The 21,842-nt window shown below is 48.5% G+C and overlaps 1 protein-coding gene across 8 annotated transcripts in view; it reads left to right on the top strand.

Annotated features, from left to right (window-relative positions):
* The first annotated feature begins 2,036 nt into the window (after positions 1-2,036).
* Hnf1b (HNF1 homeobox B) overlaps positions 2,037-21,842 on the top strand; it is a 53,255-nt gene continuing 33,449 nt past the window's right edge. Inside the window, exons 1-4 of one of the 8 annotated variants that reach the window (XM_032913092.1) lie at positions 2,037-2,601; positions 7,063-7,262; positions 12,596-12,860; positions 14,770-15,005. In XM_032913092.1, coding sequence (XP_032768983.1) covers positions 2,258-2,601; positions 7,063-7,262; positions 12,596-12,860; positions 14,770-15,005 — 1,045 coding nt within the window. In that variant the 5' untranslated portion in view covers positions 2,037-2,257. The other 7 variants (XM_032913094.1, XM_032913093.1, XM_032913091.1 and 4 more) reach the window with 7 other exon arrangements.

Below are 21,842 nucleotides of genomic sequence, written 5' to 3'. Positions count from 1 at the left end.
CAAGACAGAAACCGATGTTCATTACTTCAGTCATGATGATATTAAGTAAGAGACAGGAGAAACAAAAAGACATTTATTCGGAACACTTCATTATTCTGTTTGAGTGGAGCTGTGGGGCAGAAAGAGTCCTCCTACTGGGCACAACCATAAGAATCAGGGATCTGTCACCTGTCACAACAAACTAGGAAGCAAGAAGGTGAAATGAAGGGCCCCCACTTCTGTGAACTTATGACCCCTTTCTCAGATAAACAGCGATAGGTGCAAACCTTGCGTGGGATCCCATGCATACAACCACCTCCTTCCTTCTCCCAGAGTCCTCCCTTCCCACAGGTGATCCCGGTATCTAGCACCTGCCACCAGCTGTCTTTCAGTGAATCGTCACCCTAAGCAGACTGCATCAAAACCAGCAGAGTCTACGCACCATCGGGAGGTCTGATCCTGTGCCTAGCAGACAAGGGCTGCCGGCCTATCCCTCGTTAATATTCATCTCTATCTCTGACCCAACCACAGTTTCCTCCCAACTGGTTGTGTTTGAAAGTGCACGCAGTAAGAGAATGTCCATCGAAGTTCCTTTGCCCTCCCGACCGGTTCTGAACGTTTGTCCTTTGCCCAGTTCTTCCAACCCCAACGTCTCCGATTCTAAGAACCCTAAGCTTGCAGTGGACTAGGTTTGACCACTGGCAACGGCCTCCGGTCTTTGCAGACTGGGAAGTGTGTACACAGGTGTTAGCCAGCTTTGCACAGGTGGTCTTCCTCAGTGTCTACAGCCTTCCTGCCTCCTGAATATTAGGAGAATATTTCACAAATGAGGGAACCGAGGTTCAAAATGGCCTCTGCCCCGGGAGTGTGTGTATGGATCTAAGCAGTGCCTTCCCCCGCAGGTCAGGTCCCAGCCTGGAGGTCTGGGTGCGGCCTGTGCCTCCTTCCTTCCTCTCTGGGTCCCAGGGGAGATGTAGGACCGAAACTCCTGCCTTGCCGAAAGGCTCAGGGCGTCCTTCCGGGCCAGACCTGGGTGGGAAAAATAATTTTTTTTCTTCAATGACTTTGGGGGGTGCCTGCTTTAGGTGTCACACAAGACTCCTGCCGCCGCCACCACAGTGAACTTGTGCTTATAGAGCGCGACTCCCGGCACAGCGGACATCCTAGAATTAAGAACCTGAAAAAGTGGGCCTGGGTAGCCCACAGCTGCAATAGTCAGTCGAGCCACTGGTCAAGCTACGCACTCACTACTAGAAAGGAGACTCCGCAGCCCTAGTTTTGGGTGCAGAGCCCTGGCGCGGTTATGTTCCGGGTTTAGGCAGAGGGCGAGCCCCAGGTATCCTGCTCCCCCTTGGCTTGGCGGGGCAAGTGGCTGGTGCAGTCCGGCAGCCGCAGAGCTCCACTTTCGCTACTCCCTCTGGCCATAAATGAATCGGTGTCTCCTTTCAAGGGTCCCGCAGGCCTCTAGCACGCTAACAACGCGCGGCCCCGGTCAGGCAATCCTGCAAATCCAAACTACCAGGCCATCCGAGGAGGGCCTGGAGAACAGTAACCGAGGTAAAAAGAAATGGGGTCCCTCCAATTCGTTCTAACTGGCGCCCATTCCCAAAGGATCGGATTCGCCACCTTCTGGCTGCACCTCCAGGCTTGCTACCTGAAGACACCTTGGAGGCTCTCTGCTCTCCTCATCCTCCCCCATTCCCCTTTCCAAGGCACCCCAACTTTCTCCAGCTCTCTCACCTGAAACCCCGAAGCGCAGTTTCTTCTTTCTGGACTAAAGCCGAACCTGTCGCCAGTGGAAAGGCCCCCCCACCCCCACCCAGCCTAGGCCGCAAGCCACTTGCTTTAAAGTCCAAAGGTCACCTAAAGTTTGATTGATAAACAGAATCGGTAGAGAAGATTTGGAGCCCCCCAGCGTGAGTACAATGGGCTCTGGCAAGTCCCAATCCCGGCCCAAGTCTCTGGCTCCGTTGGACTGTCCCTTAGGCTCTCCCACTTTCTCGGTTTTTCCCCCTCCCCACCACCATTTGCATCTTGCCGAAAGCCGAGCCCTTCCCACTCATTTGCATATCTTATATGGCCTAATGGTGGCGATCATGGCAAGTTAGAAGTTTTCTGACTCCTCTCGGAGGAGTCTCCGGGACCCCAGAGAGTAACAGGTGTCTGAAAGCTAAAGGGTGGAGGGGTTCCAGGACTTGGGGTTCTTTGTAAAACTCCCCTCCACCCTCCTCTCACGCCCACCCATCCCCACAACCCCTTCTTTTTCCGTCCTTGGAAAATGGTGTCCAAGCTCACGTCTCTCCAGCAAGAACTCCTGAGTGCCCTGCTGAGCTCCGGAGTCACCAAGGAAGTGCTGATCCAGGCCTTGGAGGAATTACTGCCGTCCCCGAATTTCGGGGTGAAGCTGGAGACACTGCCCCTGTCCCCCGGGAGCGGGGCGGATCTCGACACCAAGCCGGTTTTCCATACTCTCACCAATGGCCACGCCAAGGGCCGCTTGTCTGGGGACGAGGGCTCAGAGGACGGCGACGACTATGACACTCCTCCCATCCTCAAAGAGCTCCAGGCGCTCAACACCGAGGAGGCCGCGGAGCAGCGGGCCGAGGTGGACCGGATGCTCAGGTAAGCGAGCGAGCGAGCGAGCGAGCGAGTTACGCCCTGGAGCCCGCGCAGTCTCTGGAGTCCCCGGTCCCGGCCAGAGGCATGCGGTGCAGACTGCTGTCCCACAAGCCCCTTTCCCACAGGAAAAATATCCCGGGGGCGCTCCGCTTCTCTGCTAACAACTGAACCTGGCCCTCCGCCGGGCGACCCGGAACCTCGAGGCTTCATCTGCCTCTACCTAGGCGGGCAGCTTGGACCCAAGCACCTTGCTGGTGGTACCCAGGCAGGAGAACCGAAGGTGCGGAGCCTTAGGTCACATGACCAGAGGGGCAAGTGGGTGCAGCGGAACAGCTGCGATTCCCCCCAGAACCCACCACATTTCCCAAACCTCAAGCCACGCATTTCTCCCAGAGACCTGCAGTTCTTTGCAGAGGGCCTGACAGCATCGGTGGCCGAGGCCTGGGAAGCAAGTTCTCTGGCTGGGTCCTAGCAGCGCCAGTGTGAGCTCCAGGTTTAGAATTATGAAGTGGAAAGTTTGCAGTAGGGTCACCAGTGCCGGGCAAAAGAACCATGAACGCAAGGGAGAGAGAATAAGTGGGGAACGTGCTCCTAAGACCACCACCCCTTTTTGCAAAGGTGGGCGTGTACGCATTTTACTAGCGACACCCCAGCGGTCCTGGGGGAACCCAGGCTGGCTGGCGGTCTCTCGGGTGGCTGCGATCACTTGCCGGTCCTCTCTCCCGGGCCTACGCTTTGACAGCTAGTTACTAATTATCCAAGGAGCCAAGCGGCTCCCTTAGACTACACGTCGCTCCGGGGCCACTTGGCTTCAGAAAGGAGCCCCTCGCGTGGCCTCTTGACTCTTAAGCCCTGCGGCTTCAAAGTTTCAGAGTTCCGGAGTGACTGCGGTGGCCTCAGCGGCTCGGCTTCCTCTCCCGCAGCGCGCGTTTGGGGTGGGATATGACCTTGCATTTGAATTTGCGCTTTGGGGACCTGGCCACTTGCCCTCTAGCCAAAGCAATCTGGAGGACTTCTAAAATATATATATATTTTTAACCCCCTAAAATGTTATTGCTCTAGTTCAGAAGCTTGGGCTTTTTTCGTTGCTGTTTCTCCATGTAGCAATGATTTCTCGCTGGCTGGGTTTAGGGGCCTGGATGGTGCCAGGCATAGAGAGTACAGACTGGGGTACCGAGCTCCTCGGAAGGTCTGGGACGACAGGCTGGCAGGGAAGTTGTCCGGGGGCCTGGCTCAGTCAGTCGCCAGCCCCCTGGGGCCTAGGTCCTTCCTCCTGAGAGCCTCGTCTAGCTCACTTCGGAAGCCGACTTAAGGAAGCCCAGGAGGCCTAGGGCGCCTCTGCACCGTGGTCCCCACGCCGGGCTGGACACAGCAGAGATGTAACATAAACTTCAGCACGTGGAGTTGGGGTGTTATTAATTTATTTCTATAAATCATCAACAGAAAGTACACAAAGAGCGTGATTAGGTTGAAAAGAGAGGCGGGTTATTCATTGGTGAAGTTGTAAACGCGGCTTAGAAAGGGAAGGAAATCAAAACGCAGGAGGGGGTGCTCGCAGGGCACACGCACGGAGCTACGGGGAGCTCCCCCAGGTCCCCGGGTTGCTCCAGGAAGCCGACACCCGCAGAGCTCTGCGGGTGCAGAGCCAGTCGGAATCGGGAGTCTTAGGACCTGGGCCTTCTTCCCACCCCCAAGCCACGGGGAGCAGGAGAGGAGCTCAGACTGTAGCTGGGGTGAGGACCCAGGACACACCCTGAAGCTTTGTCCCATTCGCAAGCTGGTGCCGCCTTCCCTCCCCTGGGCCTGGAGCGTCCGACTTTATTAAAGTAATTTTTCAAGAAATTGCTAGCGGCTCTCAGGTCACTGCACAGCCGACTACAGGGTACCAGGCACTCTCTTTTGTTTTTCTCTCCCCGCTCCACCCCCTTGTTCCCCGTAAGTCAGAAAGAAAAGAAAGGTGTGCGGGGGAGGGGGGTCACTCGTTGGAGCGCCTGGTCGCCTTCGCCCAGTCTGGAAGAGCCTAGCCAGAGAGGAAGGTTGCAAACTGCAGTATCCTGTGCTCCCCTGCTGTGACCGGAGGCTGGTGTGCCCTAGGGACCAAGGCTCACGGTTCCCCGTGAGCTGGGGCCCAGGGATTCTCTGTTCCCGGGCAGACATTGAGGAAGGAGCGAGCCAGACATTGTGGCCACTGTGGGTTTGCATTTGACACCTGCGCTGGCTCTACAAAAGCCGAGCGCTTCTCACTACCCCGAACTTACCCTGGTGAGGAAACTGTGTTTCCTAATAACTCTTTACTTGGGCCTCAGAGCTCTCCTTTAGGGAATATGAAGGACATTCTAGGATCCAAGAGTTTTTTTTAGCTTTTTAGTTTTTTTCTTTTATAAGGTGTAACTACGCCATCTTACCTCCAGTTCAAATCTTTTAATTCCGGGCCCGAAGGTTTTGTCTCAACGGTTTTTCTTTTGTTTTGTTTTTCTTTTTCTTAATTATCTCGCTGTTAATTCCTCCTTTCCCGGAACCACTATTACACTAGGTGGTTTTGTTGTTGGTCTTTTTTTTAGGCACGTAGAATAACTGGTAAAGACGCTAAACAAAGGGAAAATGGCCAAATGATCTGTTAAAGCGATACAGTATTAACTTTTAAAACCCAAATACTGTTTTCTCTAACTTTTGAAGCTAGCGTTCATATCTGTTAGAAATGTTTTTTTTCCACCCTAAAAATATCTATGGAAATGTTAACCAACAATGTGCTTTTAGACGATCGCTGGTATTTACGTGGTTATGTCTAAAATGTTGATTGCCGTGTTTTTCTCCTGCTCAGCGTGAATTCTCCAGGTCTGACATTTCCTCTGCTTTTGTTTTTACTATTTCATTATGTCATTTTACGTTCTGGGCCTTTATAAATGCTTGAGAAATTCGTTAATTTATGTATAACTAATGTGAACGTTTACAATTCTCAAAAACATCTCATTCAAAGCCTGGCTTTCTCGCAAATTCCATAGCCCAGGCTTTCTGAAATTGTCACAATTCAAATTCCTTTAAAATATCTCCCTTGATTGCTGGAGATTTTAAACATGCTAAACAAACTAATTGATTTTTCAGGCACCATTGAAAAATAATTGTTTTACCACTGTATCTAATTTGGCCTCAGCTTTAACACCAATTTTTATTTCATCTGAACCCAATTTTCTCTTTGCTTTTTGATGTTTGGTTAAGGTAATATATTACATATATATTATATATATTATATCAACATGTAGTGAAGAATTGTTTCTGTAGCTATATTAAATTAATCATATACATTTGTAATGTTCCTTTAATTCTTTTGATCTCTGCTGTGCATTATGAGACTTAGTCTCTTATGACTCTAAGAGGCTTTCTTTGTCTCTTAATTAAAATGACAGATCTCATTCTAAGTCACCTGTTTAACAAGCAAGAAAAAGTAACAGTGAAGTTAAAAACAGTGTTAAAAAAAAAAGCCTAGGAGATACCCTCATGTCTTGTTTATAGTGCAACCTGTGCCTGCATTTGTGAGAAATAAGAAGCATGTTGGTTGATTCTTAGTCCAAACTTGAAATCCAGGAGAACTGCTACCTCCCAGGTGGCCTTTCTATATCAAAGAGATGCCATCATACAGGCAAACAGAGTATTTGGGATCATTAATGTCTCCCTCCCAATACTGAAATTACTTTTCCTTGATAGGTTTTATTTCGGAGGCGGGGTTATGGATAATTTAAAAAAAAAAAAAAAAAGCATACCGGCTTTGCAAGTGTCCTGTTCAACTCAGAGACAGCATATTTGAGAACACTTTTCTAAAACTCCAAAACCAATGTATTATTCGACTACAAAAGGGATCACAACTATACAAGTGCTTATGAAATATTTCAGTTTGATTGCTGGAGGTTTCTAGATACATCAAACAAAAATAATTTTATTTAATATACAGGCAGTCTTTAGAAGACGGTTGCTTGTGTCCCAGGAGGTGTGCACACAGACCTACTCCTGTTTTAACAGACTGGACCTCATCAGAAGGATAATAATGTTGGAGAGGTTTCGACTAAAACTTTTAAAACCTTTAAAACTGATTTGGCTCCATCTTAGCTAGCTTGGGCTCCAGGCATCTCCACTCTCCCGTGGGACTCTTGTCTTTACGTCTCTTGACATCCAAGAGAGAGCAGAACAAAGCACAAGCATTTTCTTCCACAGCTTAGGGGATGGGGTATGGGGAGTAGGGAGTAGGATTGGGCTTAAAGATGAGCCTACGTCAGAAGGAAAAGCTAAGTCTTGCACCACAAGGCGGGAGGTACCTACTGCTCTCAGTTTGCTTTTACCCTCTACCTCTCTCAAGGCTGCAGTTCTGACAGATGGGAAGTATGGGGAAATGAGTTTGCTCCTAGCAGGTGAATACTTTCCCTTGGGCATCTGGCACTCACCAGCATCCTAATGCTCTGTTTCTCTGTCTAGTGAGGACCCATGGAGGGCCGCCAAAATGATCAAGGGATACATGCAACAGCACAACATCCCCCAGAGGGAGGTGGTTGATGTCACAGGCCTGAACCAATCCCACCTCTCTCAACACCTCAACAAGGGCACCCCCATGAAGACCCAGAAGCGAGCTGCCCTGTACACCTGGTACGTCAGAAAGCAACGGGAGATCCTCCGACGTAAGTGTTTTAACCTTGCCTCTGCTTCAACCAACAGGGACTTTTGCCTTCACTCCGACCTCATGGGATGCCTTAGTTTCCCCTCCATCAAGAAGGCCTGTTAAAGTAGTTGGCAATTCTAAGAAGTTGACAGGTAGATTTAGCCTTATAGTTACTACAAGGTGGGTTATCTTGTATCATTTCTCTCTCACACAGCCCCTCTGCTACAAAACTTGTTACACTGAAAAGGCCTTCAGTGTGTGCAGTGTACTCTGAATGTTTTAAGTCCTTCTTCCCACTCCTTTCATTGTCTCTGGTTGACATATGAAGACAGTCTTGAGTTTCCAAAGAAGAGATTACCTGATGGTCAACAATATAGATGGTCACTACTGTTATTTTCTTCCCCTCTGGAAAAAGTATAAATAGCTAAGGTGTCTGTCCCCTTATAAATAGTTAAATTTATACTTAGCTAAAATATAGATAGCTAAGATCATCAGAACCTGACCCTGTTCCTTGGAAATGGTGGTGGGGTGGTGGCAGGGGTGGGACACTGAGTTCAGAAGCAATTTAAAGCAATCACTCCCGTTTACCAAGATTAGAATTTGGGCTCAGCTGAGAATGACTCCATCTAGTGAAGACACCCTTTCTGTCTGAGGCAGGACACAGTTAAAGTGCACTTAGAACTCTGACCAATTGGATTTGGTTGTTGTTTTGTTTTGTACATAATTTCAATGAAATGTTTTTAGTTCAAAAGAAATCATTACAGGGAAACAAGGAATTCTGAACTCTTTTGCATCAAGTTGCCTACACAACCCACATGACCCATCTCCCTATACTGTGTGTGTTGTATACATGTTATTCCACACACTTCTCATACAACGTCCAAATTTACCAGGTTACCTTTGAAATGCTACTACCATGTAAAACTCAGAAGCCCTTAGAATGCCCTCCGTTATACCCACAATAATGTTTATGAGGCACTACCTGATTTGAAGTGACCGGTGTGGTTTGCTGACTCAGTTCTCATCCCTTCAGGGTTATTTGTTTGGATTGTGTGTGTGTGTGTCATTGTTGACGTTGCAGTTTTAGGGTTCTTTCTTTAGTTTTTGTTTTGTTTTGGTTTTGGTTTTGAGACAGAATCTCCCTGTGTAGCCTTGGCTCTCCTGGAACTTGCTCTGTAGACCAGGCTAGCTTTGAACTCAGAGATCCATCTGCCTCCCAAGTGCTGAGATTAAAGGCCTGCACCTCTATACTCAGTTTATAGTTTCAGTTCTTAACCCAAAGTCTTCTTTCTGTCCCAAGATTCCTTCTACCCAAGAATCCTGAGAAACTTGGGTCTTTACACTGAGGGGAGTTTGAACCTCGAGCTGTTTTTATTTGGGGATATCCTACCTTGCCATTAAACTTGAACTCTTTGGTTCCAGCCCATTCTTTAGAACTGTTTTAGCTGCCAACATCCCCAACTATTCTCTCTCTCTCTCTCTCTCTCTCTCTCTCTCTCTCTCTCTCTCTCTCTCTCTCTCTCTCCCCCCCTCTGCTGTGAGCCTCTGTGTCTTTGCCAGCATGTTCATTCCCATCATTTTCTGCATTCTCTGGGTAGGAATCTTTCTTTCTGGATGGTCGGTCACTTTAAAATTGCTCTTGGATTTTTTTTCTACACAGTGCTTCAAAATGACTGTGTCTGTGTTTATTGTGTCTGTGGGCAGAAAGGCCATCCATGGAAGGAAAGGTTTGGGACACTTGTCTCTGGCTGAGGTTAACCCTTGACTTGGAACATTGTATGGGCAGAGTAGAAGACTCCGTGAAGCTCTTTGCTGTGTAGAGGAGCAACCCTTAAAGTCTGGGTTGGCTCCGCTCCATGGTGGTCATATTCAAGGAACTGACCTCCTGACATGAAGCATCTCTACAGTTCCTGCAAAACCTAAAAACATCCTCAGGAGCCACAGTCTGCAAAGGCCAGACAGCACTGAGGGAGAAGTGGCTTAGCAGTCAGAATGCTATTCACTCAGCAACCCCAGGACAGACAGGGAGACACCGAAGACACTGGTCTAATAAGACGCAAGTCCCAGAGCCTCAGGGTGCTCAAGAAGGGATAATTGACCAAGTGGATGGCAGGCTACAAGGGACATTTTTGTTCAGTGTTATTAGTAGTTGTTACTGGCTTATAGTTTACAGGAGACAGAACTTAAGGGCCTATTCCTCCTCCTGTAATTATCAGACATGCACCTGCCGTGGTACCCCAAGCACTATGCTAGTCTGTGGGGATGCAGACTCACACTCTCCTGAAGGAATGGAGAAACCTGAGTAATTCATGAGAGCAGCTTTCCAAACCCTCTAAAAGGCATGCAGTGGGCAGCAGGGCAGCTGCTATAGAACCTGGAGAAATCTGGGAGGACTTATTGGAGGAGGTAGCATTTGTAGCAAGTCTTTTTTTTTTTTTTTTTCCGGAGCTGGGGACCGAACCCAGGGCCTTGCGCTTGCTAGGCAAGTGCTCTACCACTGAGCTAAATCATCAACCCCATTTGTAGCAAGTCTTAAAGGATAAAGGAAAGACACACTAGCATGGGACCAAAGGGGGGGAAGAGGAGATAAATAAAAGAAAGACCAAATGAACGAATTCAGTGGAAATAGAAGAATATGAAAAATAAAATTATACACAAAAGTTTCATGAAAAAAAAAAAACAAACCAAACTAATAAATAGTATTCTTCAAGGGCTTGTCTGTACACATAGAACTTTCCTGACTAGCTCCTGAGCCCTGGATAAGGCTACTGAAGCAAACGTTCCAATGTCATTCTTATGGGCATCAAACATTTTCTGTTCCCTTTACTTTGAAAGCATGTGGAGGAAAATCGGTGGTAGCTGGAGGGCCTGTGGGAGTCTAGTTCTTCAAACACTGGGTGTGGCTAGGCCAGGTCCTTTAGGGCTATAGGCTCTGCAGGGCCCATGGGGGGAAGAGGAGGAGGAAGAGGAGGAGATATTAAATAGTCCCTTCCCCACTGAACAAGGGACTTCTGTCTCCACCTTCACCCTCAAGTGACAGCACTTAAAGAGTTGCTGTAAAGACCAAGCAATAAAAAGGGTGAAGAAAACACCTGGAAAAAAAATCTGACTGTGGGAGGAGTCATTTGACTGTGGGAGAAGTTAGACTATGGGAGGAGTTATCTGACTGTAGGAGGAGTTATCTGACTGTGGGAGGAGTTATCTGATTGTGGGAGGAGTTAACTGAATGTGGGAGAAGTTAGACTATGGGAGGAGTTATCTGGCTGTGGGAGGGGTTATTTGACTGTGGGAGGAGTTATCTGACTGTGGGAGGAGTTAACTGAATGTGGGAGAAGTTAGACTATGGGAGGAGTTATCTGACTGTGGGAGGAGTTATTTTGCCCACATTGTCTCACGAAAGCTGGTGACAGTCTGCTTTTACATTTAGCAGAGGCCATTTCAGATTTCTAAAAACAGCATGGGCTACCATGCACAGGTGGCCTGAGGATATCCAAATCAAGGCTCCAGTGACAGCTGCCATTTATCCACCTGGGAGATGTTTCTGATTTGGCCATTGGCCACTGGTTAAAAAAAGCCAACCATGACCACTACTGGGATCTAAGTTTGGGAAGCCACCATTTTCTTCTAATGGGCCAAAATAAAAAGAGAGCCCAAGACAGGTCATAAAATCCCAGGAATACAGACTGGAGACACCAGGAAGGGGTTGTGGTTGTGGTTCAAACATTAAGTAGTGAGACTCTGTGATCCAGTTGTCCCAGATAGCATTTTAAACTTACGTCATGTCCAGAGGCATTCCTGTACGCTCTGGAGGTGGTGGCTGGACACTGAGAACAATAGGACAGAGAAAGGAGAACACCAAGGTCCAGAACAAGGGCAGTAGGGACTAGGAAATGAATTTATGTGTCCTGCACCCCCACGAACTCTGCTCTGTGCAGACACAGGGAAGAAAACAACATAGCTCCCTTAAAGTGGATATCAAACCTCAGTCCAACCACACGAGTCAACATGCTGCCACTGGGCCAGGCTTCTGCCTTTCATTCGTTCGATGAAAGTGACTTGAAGATAGTTCTGCCTGGGTCTGACAGTCAGATAGGTTTGTCCTTCTGCCTTTCTCCAGCTCCTTCCCTGTCATTCCTGCAGAGGTCTTCTGTTTTGGACTTTGTACTTGCCATCTTTCAAATTGTGTAGGCAGATCATAGCCAACTCCCTCATAAAAGGGCCCCTGGGACACACCACACACACACACACACACACACACACACACACACAAATGCACATGCATAACACACATATCATATATATACCACACACACTCACACAGACAGACATGACAAACATATCCCATATACATGACACACATACCTCATATATATCACACACAGACACCTCACACAACACACATATATACATACACGACAAGCATATCACATATACATGACACACATAGAGACAAAGACACCTCACACACATATGCGTACACACACCCACATATGCACACGTGCACACACATGACACATGTATCACACACACTATACTAGAAGTCTAAGGAGCATCTTCTCTTTCAAATTCAAAGATGTAGGTAGATTTATTTCAAGGCACGATTTTAAAGGTTTGAAGTTTCATGGTTTTCAAAGAACCTAACATTAGAATGCAGGTACCCAGAGTAGATGAAGAGTGGAGGGCAGAGAGGCCCACATGTGCCTCTGAATATGGTAGATAAGTCTGAGTTGTACCTTTGAACAATTTTCCCCTGGCCTGAGACTTGACTGCACTCATCCCCCTGTCATCAAAATACAAGCATTCAGATCCAGGGGATGGTGGCTCATGACTTTAATCCCAATACTCAGGAGGCAGAGACAGGTGGAACTTTGAGTTCCACCAACCAGGTCTACAGAGCAAGTTCCTGGACAGCCAGGGACACACAGGAAACCCCGTCTCTAGATAGATAGATAGATAGATAGATAGATAGATAGATAGATAGCAACAAGCATTTTGGATTCAGAGTGTTACTTCAATGTCAGAAGGTCGCCAAAACAAAGGAAAATAATTAATTTTCTCAAAACATTGACATGGCGATATTTGTCCAAGAAAGGAGAGGGTGGCTTTGCTGAGGGACACAAGATGAGCAGGGAGGGGCCTGTTGTAAGGTGTCCCCCCTCTGTATCCCCACATAAAACTGGGGTGAACTGTAAAACTTAAGGGAGAGGAATTAAGGCGTCTTTGTCCATTGGTCCACCTGTCTGTCTGTCTAGTGGCTGTCTGTCTCTGTCTAGTGTCTGTCTGTCTGTCTGCCTGTCTGTCTATAGAGTGAAGGCTACAGGCTCTACCAAGTCTACTCCTTTCTCTTTTCAGAGTTCAACCAGACAGTCCAGAGCTCTGGAAACATGACAGACAAAAGCAGTCAGGATCAGCTGCTATTTCTCTTTCCAGAGTTCAGTCAACAGAACCAGGGCCCTGGGCAGTCGGAGGACGCCTGCTCTGAGCCCACCAACAAGAAGATGCGCCGCAACCGGTTCAAATGGGGGCCCGCATCCCAGCAAATTTTGTACCAGGCCTACGACCGGCAAAAGAATCCCAGCAAGGAAGAGAGGGAGGCCTTAGTGGAGGAGTGCAACAGGTAATGCCAGGGGCCCCCGGAGCAGGAGGGCAAAGGTTCAGCCCTTGGTCCTGAGATGCTGAAATATTCATTCCCAGCTAGGTGCGACTAAATCAGGGCCTCCCCAAGTGTATTCTACAGAACCCCAATTTAATTTACTAATAAATAGGTTTGAGACACGTCACGAGAGTGCTTCAGGAGTCAGAGCATATTTTAGTATTGTAAAAGCTCTGAGGAAGACGGGCAAGGTGATTTAGAGGGCTAAGGCACTTGCTGCTAAGCCTGACTGCCTGGGTTTGATCCCTAGGATCTACATGATAGAGAGAGAGAACCAAGTCTCTCGAGTTGTCCTCTAAACTCAGTATATTTGCTACAACACACACACACACACACACACACACACACACACACACACACACACACACAAATAAAATAATGTTCAAAAGAAGAAAAAGACCGGAAAAACCTGCATTTAAGAAGCCTGCTTAGCACTGACTTTTTCAATCATGGAATCTCCCCTTTGTGAAATGCTAAATTATTATTCCTGTGAGTGCTTATTTTAGGCGAGACACTCTAGAACTTCTGACATAAAGCATGATGCTGGAGAGACGTTTCCACTCCACAGAGGCAACACTAAACTGTTCCTTAACTCTGGCCTCCACTAATTGTAACCCCATGAGACCAGAAAGAATCTGGGACCTGGCACAGGTTTTATAAGAAAGCTTGGCACACCGGCACATACCTGTGATCCCAGCACTCAGGAGGCAGAGGGAGGGGGAGGATCAAGGATTTGAGGCCATCTGGGCTACAGCAGCGTGAGACCCTGTCTCAAGCAAGCAATCAAGGAAATTTGGCAGGCGAGTAAGACTTGGTTGGATCTGTTTGGTCTGCTCTGTGCACACTGACTCAACAGACTCCTTTTTGTATCATATATATATATATATATATATAATATGCAAACACTGGAAGTCCTTGGAGAATCCTTTGACTGTATTCTTTCTCCATATTTTTTTTCATTCTTATATGGACTCTCTAAAAAACATTTACTCCTTGCTATAGGGGAAGCCTGTGGAGTCCTTGCTAAGTCTCCAAGTCCGGCAGCTTTGGCAGTGAAAATATAAAGTCAGGAAGGCCAGGTGGGGAAGCAGGCCAGGTTTGGCACCAGGTCTTCAGGCTGCAAGCCTTCACCAGCAAGTGATGTGTCCAAGAACAGGGGTCCTGGTGGTCTGGGGATTTCACTGGTGCTTAGAACCAGAGACACCCCTCCCCTTCTTTTTTTTCTTTTTTCTTTTTTCTTTTTTCTTTTTTTCGGAGCTGGGGACTGAACCCAGGGCCTTGCGCTTGCTAGGCAAGCGCTCTACCACTGAGCTAAATCCCCAACCCCACCCCTCCCCTTCTTAACACCCAGTTCCTCTTTGCTAGTTCTTGGCCTCAGAGCAAGAATATGGGATCTGGATTCCCTGCACCCTTTTAGGGTGTCAACCCCCCAAAGTCCAGATGTCTCTCTTATATTTTTGGTTGTGAGCCATCTCAATGGCTGAGCCATCACTCCAGCCCCAGGTGTCTCTCACAGTACCTGGAAGAGACTCAGACAGAGCCAGCAAAGGACTCTGCCTTTCATGAAGCAGCAAAGGAGACGCCAAGAGGCCAATCACGGGACTCTCTTGAAATTGCCCATCCTTGGTTTGCCCTCCTTTAATAGGCGCCACATAGGGGCCTGTGCTCTGCCTTTGAGGCAACACGGCTTGCTCAGGGCCTGCACTATAGCTTCCGCTGAGCCTTCTCAAATACTGTGAGGATGATCCTTTATCTGGACAGGCTTTTTCCCCACCCCAACTGACCTTCAGCCCCTTAGATTTTTCATTTGGGGCCTAACACACACAATCCCCAGCCACCCTCATTCACCGTCTCTCCTCTCCGTCCTTTGTAGGGCAGAATGTTTGCAACGAGGGGTCTCCCCCTCCAAAGCCCATGGCCTAGGCTCCAACTTGGTCACGGAGGTCCGTGTCTACAACTGGTTTGCAAACCGCCGGAAGGAAGAGGCATTCAGACAGAAGCTGGCCATGGATGCCTATAGCTCCAACCAGACGCACAACCTGAACCCCCTGCTCACCCATGGCTCCCCTCACCACCAGCCAAGCTCCTCTCCACCCAACAAGTTGTCAGGTAAGTAGAGGTCGGGCTCTCACTGCCTCGGAACTGGCTGCCGCTGTCCTCACCAGTCTCACTGTTCACGGCGCTTCACGCCAGTCTCATGTCTGGCTGGCTGTTCATGGTGCTTCAGAGGAGTGAACGCCTTGGGATGGTGACAGACATGGCTTCTTCCCGTTGTCAGAATGAGCTCATGAAAGAGTGTGTGCCTCTGGTCAGGTTTCTTCCCATCCCTTGCTCAGCTGCTTGGCCCTCAAAGGAGCCCTTTGCCCTTTTCTTCTCTCTCCTCCTCCTCTCTGTGTGGCTGCTGATTCAGCCACACTGATTATCTCCTCAGAAGGCTGCCTTTTGGGGGATGCCAGGTCTAAGCTGCAGGCAGGGAGATCACAGTGATGTATCACCGGTCACTATGACCCCTCAGTGTGTCGGACCATATCCTACCCGCCACTCTCCAGTTCCAGCAGGAGTCAAATGGTTGTTAGGGAAAGGCCACTTGGGTGGTAGCCTCGGCTGTGCTAAGCCAGGGTTAAGATGGGGTCCATCATCTGAGATTGTCTGTGATGAGTTGGCTAAAGAGTTTGTAGCATGTTGGCCTGGATCAGAATGTCTCTGTGATGGGGTTTGAATATGTCAAGATGGATGCCTATATCCTCACATGAAAAAGGACCCCTATGTGCTAAGCACTGTGCCAGTCATGTCTTCTCCTAGGTCTTAATTCTCCTGAGAAAACTGGCTCACCAGAAATGAGATTTTTGGTACCCATGCTTGTTTGGAACCTCTGTATACCAAACCTAACCCAGCTTTCTGGAGGAAAGCTTGAGAAAAGAAAGCCAGCCATTCATTGCTGTCATCTACAGTCCTCCGAGGTCCCTTCCTCCCCTCCCCTGAGAGTTACCTTTTTTGGTGAGAAAGGCCCAAGAGCTGCAAGATGACCCACATGTTGGGTTATCCAAGTCATCAGGACAGGGTCCGAGCCAGCAGTTGGGCAATATGCAGGCATTTGTTCCAAGCCTGCGACTCATAGCAGGTATGGTTTTTTGAGACCTGAAATTGATCAGCATGAAGCATGACACCAGGCTAGGGTTTCTCTGAGATGTGCTCTGAGAGTAAGGGAGGGCTCAGACACTCCAGAAGAAAATTGGCTTATTCATAAAAAAGGCAAAGAAGCTGAGGGTAGTGAGGGGAGAAAGTGTTGGCCTGACTGAAGAGTCACTTAACCCCCTTACAGTGATACAAAGAAAGGTTCAGCAGGTAGGTGGTGGATGGCCTATGGCTGGTACTGAGCAGGGCTGGAGAATTTGCCCACCATGGTGATCCATGGAGCTGAATCTGGAAGCTGTGGGGGCGTGGTTAGGGCAAGGAGCATTGTTGAGAAGACAATGGTCATTGTGCTGGGACCTGTGATCTCCACACCAAAGTCAGGGAGCCCGCAAGCCAAACAAAGGGCCAGCGGCTTTCTGACAAGCTGGGGTTGTGCTGAGGTCACTGCAGGGTCGCTAGTTTAGGCTCTCCGTGCCCTGGCTGGGGAGCCAGAGAACTAAGGTGGCAGGGCCAGGTGTTAGAAACAGAGCAGAGGCAGGGACGGGGCCAGAGACAGTCTGAGAAGAGTATGGTCCACTGAAAATGGGATCTCTGTGCTGCTCTGAAACTCTGGATCTTTATAAAATTAAAATAAAAAAGGATAGACCCCAGAAGGCCTTCAAAGAAAGAAGCTGAAGCCCAGGAAGAGATAATTTGCTGACACTCACATGATGGTGATTAGACGTCGGGTCTGCTGATTCTTGCAAAACAAACACACGTTAAATGCAAAACCAAGTCCTGGCGACGTGAATTGCGATGTAGCTCAGTGGTGGAGCGTGTGCCTAGCCAGAATGTGAAGAAGGAAAAGGAAAATGCTGGGACACATAGCCCCTGCATCCCCAGGATTTGTATTCTGTAGGGAGCCTCCAGAACCAGTGGGCATCAAGGTTATCTCTGGGAGCACCATGGGCTTTTCTAGGGAGAGAAAGCTCCTACAGCTGCCTCGGGAGGATCCTTGAGGTACGCTGGATGTTTTCAGTAGCTTTTTAGACCTTCCTTTCTACTCAAAGTCTATCAGGGGACTCATGCCCAGAGACTGGATTCTCTGGACTTTTGAACCTCACTCAGTTCTAAGTAGATATGTGATGAGTGTGACTAATTCACGTAAATTCTGGGTTTCTTATCTGTCAAATGGATGCTGGGTGCATGCAATGATTAAAGGGGTGGACCTTATAAATGCCACCTTTCCCAACAAACCCCAGTGAGATCCACCCCATTCCCCTCAGTACTGAAGAGGATAACTGGAGCCAATGGGAGCAAGGACAGCCACAAAAACAAAACAAAACAAAAACTGTTTCCTTTTTAATTCCACACGCTTCAACATTAATCCTAACAGCAGTGAGATGAGATGCGTTCTCATCCTGGGACCGACAAAGAAGTGACCACTGTGCTGGAATTAGAACCCTGCCCTTCTCAGGCTGCCAAGATGGCTCTTAGGACTGTCCCCAGGTCTAGGCAGACAGACATGCTCAAGAAAGGCTTTGGGCGGGGTTGGGGATTTGGCTCAGTGGTAGAGCGCTTGCCTAGCAAGCACAAGGCCCTGGGTTCGATCCCCAGCTCTGAAAAAAAAAAAAAAAAAAAAAAAAAAAAAAAAAAAAGAAAGGCTTTGGGCTACAGAGCCTCCCCTACCCACTCTGTAGTGGGGCCTCCTCAGTCCCATGCCAAAAACATAGATAACTTGGAACCCATACCAGCATCAGCACTGGTTGTCTGTCTGTCTGTTTGTCTGTCTGACTATGTCTTGCTAATTCTCTCTTGCTCTCCACGTACATGTATGTGTACCTGTGTGTGTGTGTGTGTGTGTGTGTGTGTGTGTGTGTGTGTGTGTGTGGTGTCTAAGCCACAGGGTTAGACATTGCTGCAAGCCAATAAGGATGCAATACAAAGGAAGCTAGGAGAGAAGTAGCAGGTTGATGCCCAGTGTCTTTCTTTGATTCTTTTTTTTTTTTTTTTTTTTTTTTTTTTTTTCCGGAGCTGGGGACAGAACCCAGGGCCTTGTGCTTCCTAGGCAAGCGCTCTACCAATGAGCTAAATCCCCAACCCAACCCCCAGTGTCTTTCTTGATGGTTCTCTACCTTACTTATCGGCCAGAGTCTCTTACTTGAACCCATAACTCACTGATTTGATTACTCTGGGTAGCTCTCTTAACTCTGAGGATCCCTGTATCCATCCATCTCCCGCTCTGCCAGAATCACAGACAAACCCTTTCCCCGATCAGCATTTACATAGGTGTGGAGCTCTGAACGCCGGTCCTCACGCTTGTACAGGACACTTTTACCCCTAACACTGGTAATCTCTAAGGCTGAGCTGGGCAGGGACACAACCCCAAGATCTAAGGCCCCTGCTCTACACGGTGCAGTGCCGTCTCCAAGCCCCAGCACCTGAGCTGGGAGCTCTGGCAGCATCAAAGAGAAGAGTCTTCCCCAGAGCCCTCTTCCTGCAGAGTTGTACCTCCTTTTCCTATGCAAGCCCTCTCCTTCCCAGCCATGCTTCCTTGTGCCCCACTTGCCCACGATGACCACAGTGTGACCCTGGTCCTGGAATGTCCTACACAATAGAGATGGCAGGAGAAGCACTTTGCCCCTGTCAGCGGCTAGTCGGTTACAAGGTACCCTACAAACACACTCAGCAGAATCAGCTGTTTTCAGCCTTACCCCTCTTTGCCCTTACAATCACACACCAGCATGCAGCCAAGGGTTGTCATGGCTTTGTCTCCCCTTATGCATGCTTAATTGACAATTAAGCCGGGGCTTTGAACCAGCCTGGCTGCTGCTGACCGGCCTTCATCTTTCCAGTGTGTGTCACAGGGGCACCCTTTGTCTCTTCTTCTTGGGGGCCTAAAGTTACTGTAGCAGGGCTGCAGGCGGCCATTTATCTTCAGACTGGAAGGCCTTTATCTGTTGCCCTCCCTGCTCCAGCTCTGGCCAGCAGGAGCTGTCCCTGGTTATAGGGCCCCATGACAACCCATTCTGGGGCCATTGAGCAGGCCCGGAGTGATGGCCTTTACCTCCATTCTGGAGCTGAATCAAGGAAAAGGCCCCCAAAAGGTCAGAGGGCAGGGCTGTGGCAAGAAAAAGGAGCAGGTTGGAGACTGGTGCTTGTATTGATTGCCTCAGAGGAGGAGGAAGCTGGGGATGGGAGCTGGGCTAGCCTTGGCCCAAGGCTGGTATCTGCAGCCCGATCTGGGTGGCCTTGCTCTTTGTACACCTTGATCCAGTCTAAGTCACCTGGCTGCCTCCCCAAGGAGGCAGGGAGGGACACGAGGTTCCCAGCAGCCTTTGCTCTCCCACACATGTCCTTACTCTTAAATGATCTTTTCATAAGGAAATGGGGACTCGTTCTTCAACAAAATCAGTGAGTCACAGAAGGGAGAAGACACCTCCCCAGGATAAGCTTTAGACCTCTGGGCCACAGCCTAAAAGGACATGTTGTTTCTGTGGCTGCTGCTACCCCTGCCTTTGAAGTCATCCCTCCCTTTCCCAGCCCGGCAGACCTGGCTTCTGTGACATGTGTCAGAACTTGAAAACAGAGCCCTGCCTCCTACTTCTTCCTCAGCATCTCGGTGGCTGCAGGAATCCAATCCCACGGCTTAGACAAAGCAGATTCACTCCTGGCCTGGGTACAAACGGCCTGTATAGGTGTACTTCTCCATGGCACAAAATGCATATTGTACCCGAGGAGACCTCAAACAGAGCCAGAAGCAGGTCACAGACCGGAGAGGAGAAATTAGGATGTTCACTTTCCTGGTGCCAGGCCCTGCACTGGTCACCTCTGTGCTTCATCTCACTTAACCTTTCCCAAGACCTAGGATGGGTGCTGTCACCTCCCCCTATCTGTCAACTAAGGAAAGTAAAGATGGTCAGAATGTGGAGTGATTTACCCAAGTTCGCAGTTAGTCAGCAGTGGGACAGGTTTTGACCTGCAATACACTGTCCATCTGTCTTTATTTATTCTATACAGACACAACTTTTTTTTTTTCTTTTTTCTTTTTTTCAGAGCTGGGGACCGAACCCTGGGCCTTGTGCTTGCTAGGCAAGTGCTCTACCACTGAGCTAAATCCCCAACCCCCAGACACAACTTTTAAACTTGAGAACTAATACTAATACAGAGAGAGAGAGAGACAGAGACAGAGACAGAGACAGAGACAGAGACAGAGAGACAGAGAGGGACAGAGAGAGAGACAGAGAGAGACAGAGAGAGACAGAGACAGACAGCTCTCCCCTTCTATACTGCTGTTCTCATCTGAATGACAGAGCTGAGGCAGGGAGAAGACTCAGAACCTAGCTAGTTCACTGTTTCTCTCCCAGCTGCTGCCCCTGAGCAAGGTAAATTCTGTGGAAAGAAACCGAGGCCTCTCTTTCCCAAGCCCATCCCTATCTGTGCGGGGATTTGAACTGCCCTTGCATTGGGCCCTGTCTGGGGCACTTAAAAGCTTTAACAACTTAATGGGGCCTGTGAGACAGGGTAGGCACCTCAGCTCACCTCTGGGAGCTCCACCCCCTCCCTGGGCAGCAGACAAGAGGAGGGGTTTATGAGGGCAGCTGTAAAAAATATTCATCTCAGCAGCAAGGGTTCCCAGAGTAAATGAGCCAGTCCTATTGTCCTTTAGGAGGAGAAACAAAATTGCCCGGGATCCTGGCTTGCTCTAGTGGTTCAGAGGCGGACTCAGCTCCAACGTTCTGCTTCTCAGGGGACTTAATCTGACTGTCATTTTATCTCCTGAATTTGGAGGTCATTTTATCTTGTGAGTACCACCCCATCAACTCCCACTAGATTGGGGAAGACAATCAGGATATTAATGAGATTAAGAGGTCCAGTCTTCAAGGTATTCTGCTGCCCAGCCCCCTAAGGGGCCAACCCTGGTCTGAATACAAAGACACTGGGGTAGGTCTGGTGGGCTCTGGCCTCAGCACAACAGGGCCCCCAGCTGATAACAAACTCCTATCACCTGAGGCAGCCCACTGGCTATGCCTAATCCCTCTGAAGGATCCTTAGAGGATCTGAGGACTTCTTGCTACCACAGTAACTTTTGGAGAGGAAGGAAGCTGCCAGGAAGCATAGAGTCCAGCCTGCAGCTTACAGGAGAAGTGCTCTTGGAATCTGTTTGCAGAATGTTTGATAGGAAGTAACAGGAACTTGGAGAGAATGAAGCATTGGGGGGGCAGAGAGAAGCAGAGGTCTGGGCAAAGGGCCTTTGAAGCCACCTGCTTAACAGATGCACAAGAGCTCACCCTATCCACCTACCCACTTCTCAACAGGAAGTAAAAACACAAATGTGGAAGCAAGGAGGGAAACCTCTGTGTGTGTGTGTGTGTGTGTGTGTGTGTGTGTGTGTATACACGTGCTCGAATGCACCTGCCTGTGTATGTGCATGTATGTATGTGTATGGAAGTGTGTATCTTATGTGTGCCTGTGTGTCTGTGAATGTGTGTGTGCATGCTCAAATGTGTTGGTGTGTGTGTGCACACACATGTGTGTATATATGTATGTGTATGCAAGTGTATCTGTGGGTATGCCTGTGTATGTATGTGCACATATGTGTATGCATGTATGTGTGTATATCTACACATATAGTGTGCGTACACATGAACATATATGTGTACATTTTATATAATATTTATATTATATATTAATATAATATAACATATCTTCACAATAAAGTCAAATAAAGCATTTACTCCTAATTATCATCCTAGGCTATTCACAGGTACTAAAGAACAGAGTCAGGTAAAATTTTCACTAAAGAGCCAAAAAGGGAATAGTTCGAGCTTT

The sequence above is a fragment of the Rattus rattus genome, chromosome 9 (genome assembly GCF_011064425.1).
Source record: "Rattus rattus isolate New Zealand chromosome 9, Rrattus_CSIRO_v1, whole genome shotgun sequence".
Lineage (NCBI taxonomy): Eukaryota > Metazoa > Chordata > Mammalia > Rodentia > Muridae > Rattus > Rattus rattus.
This window is presented reverse-complemented; position numbering and strand designations above follow the sequence as displayed.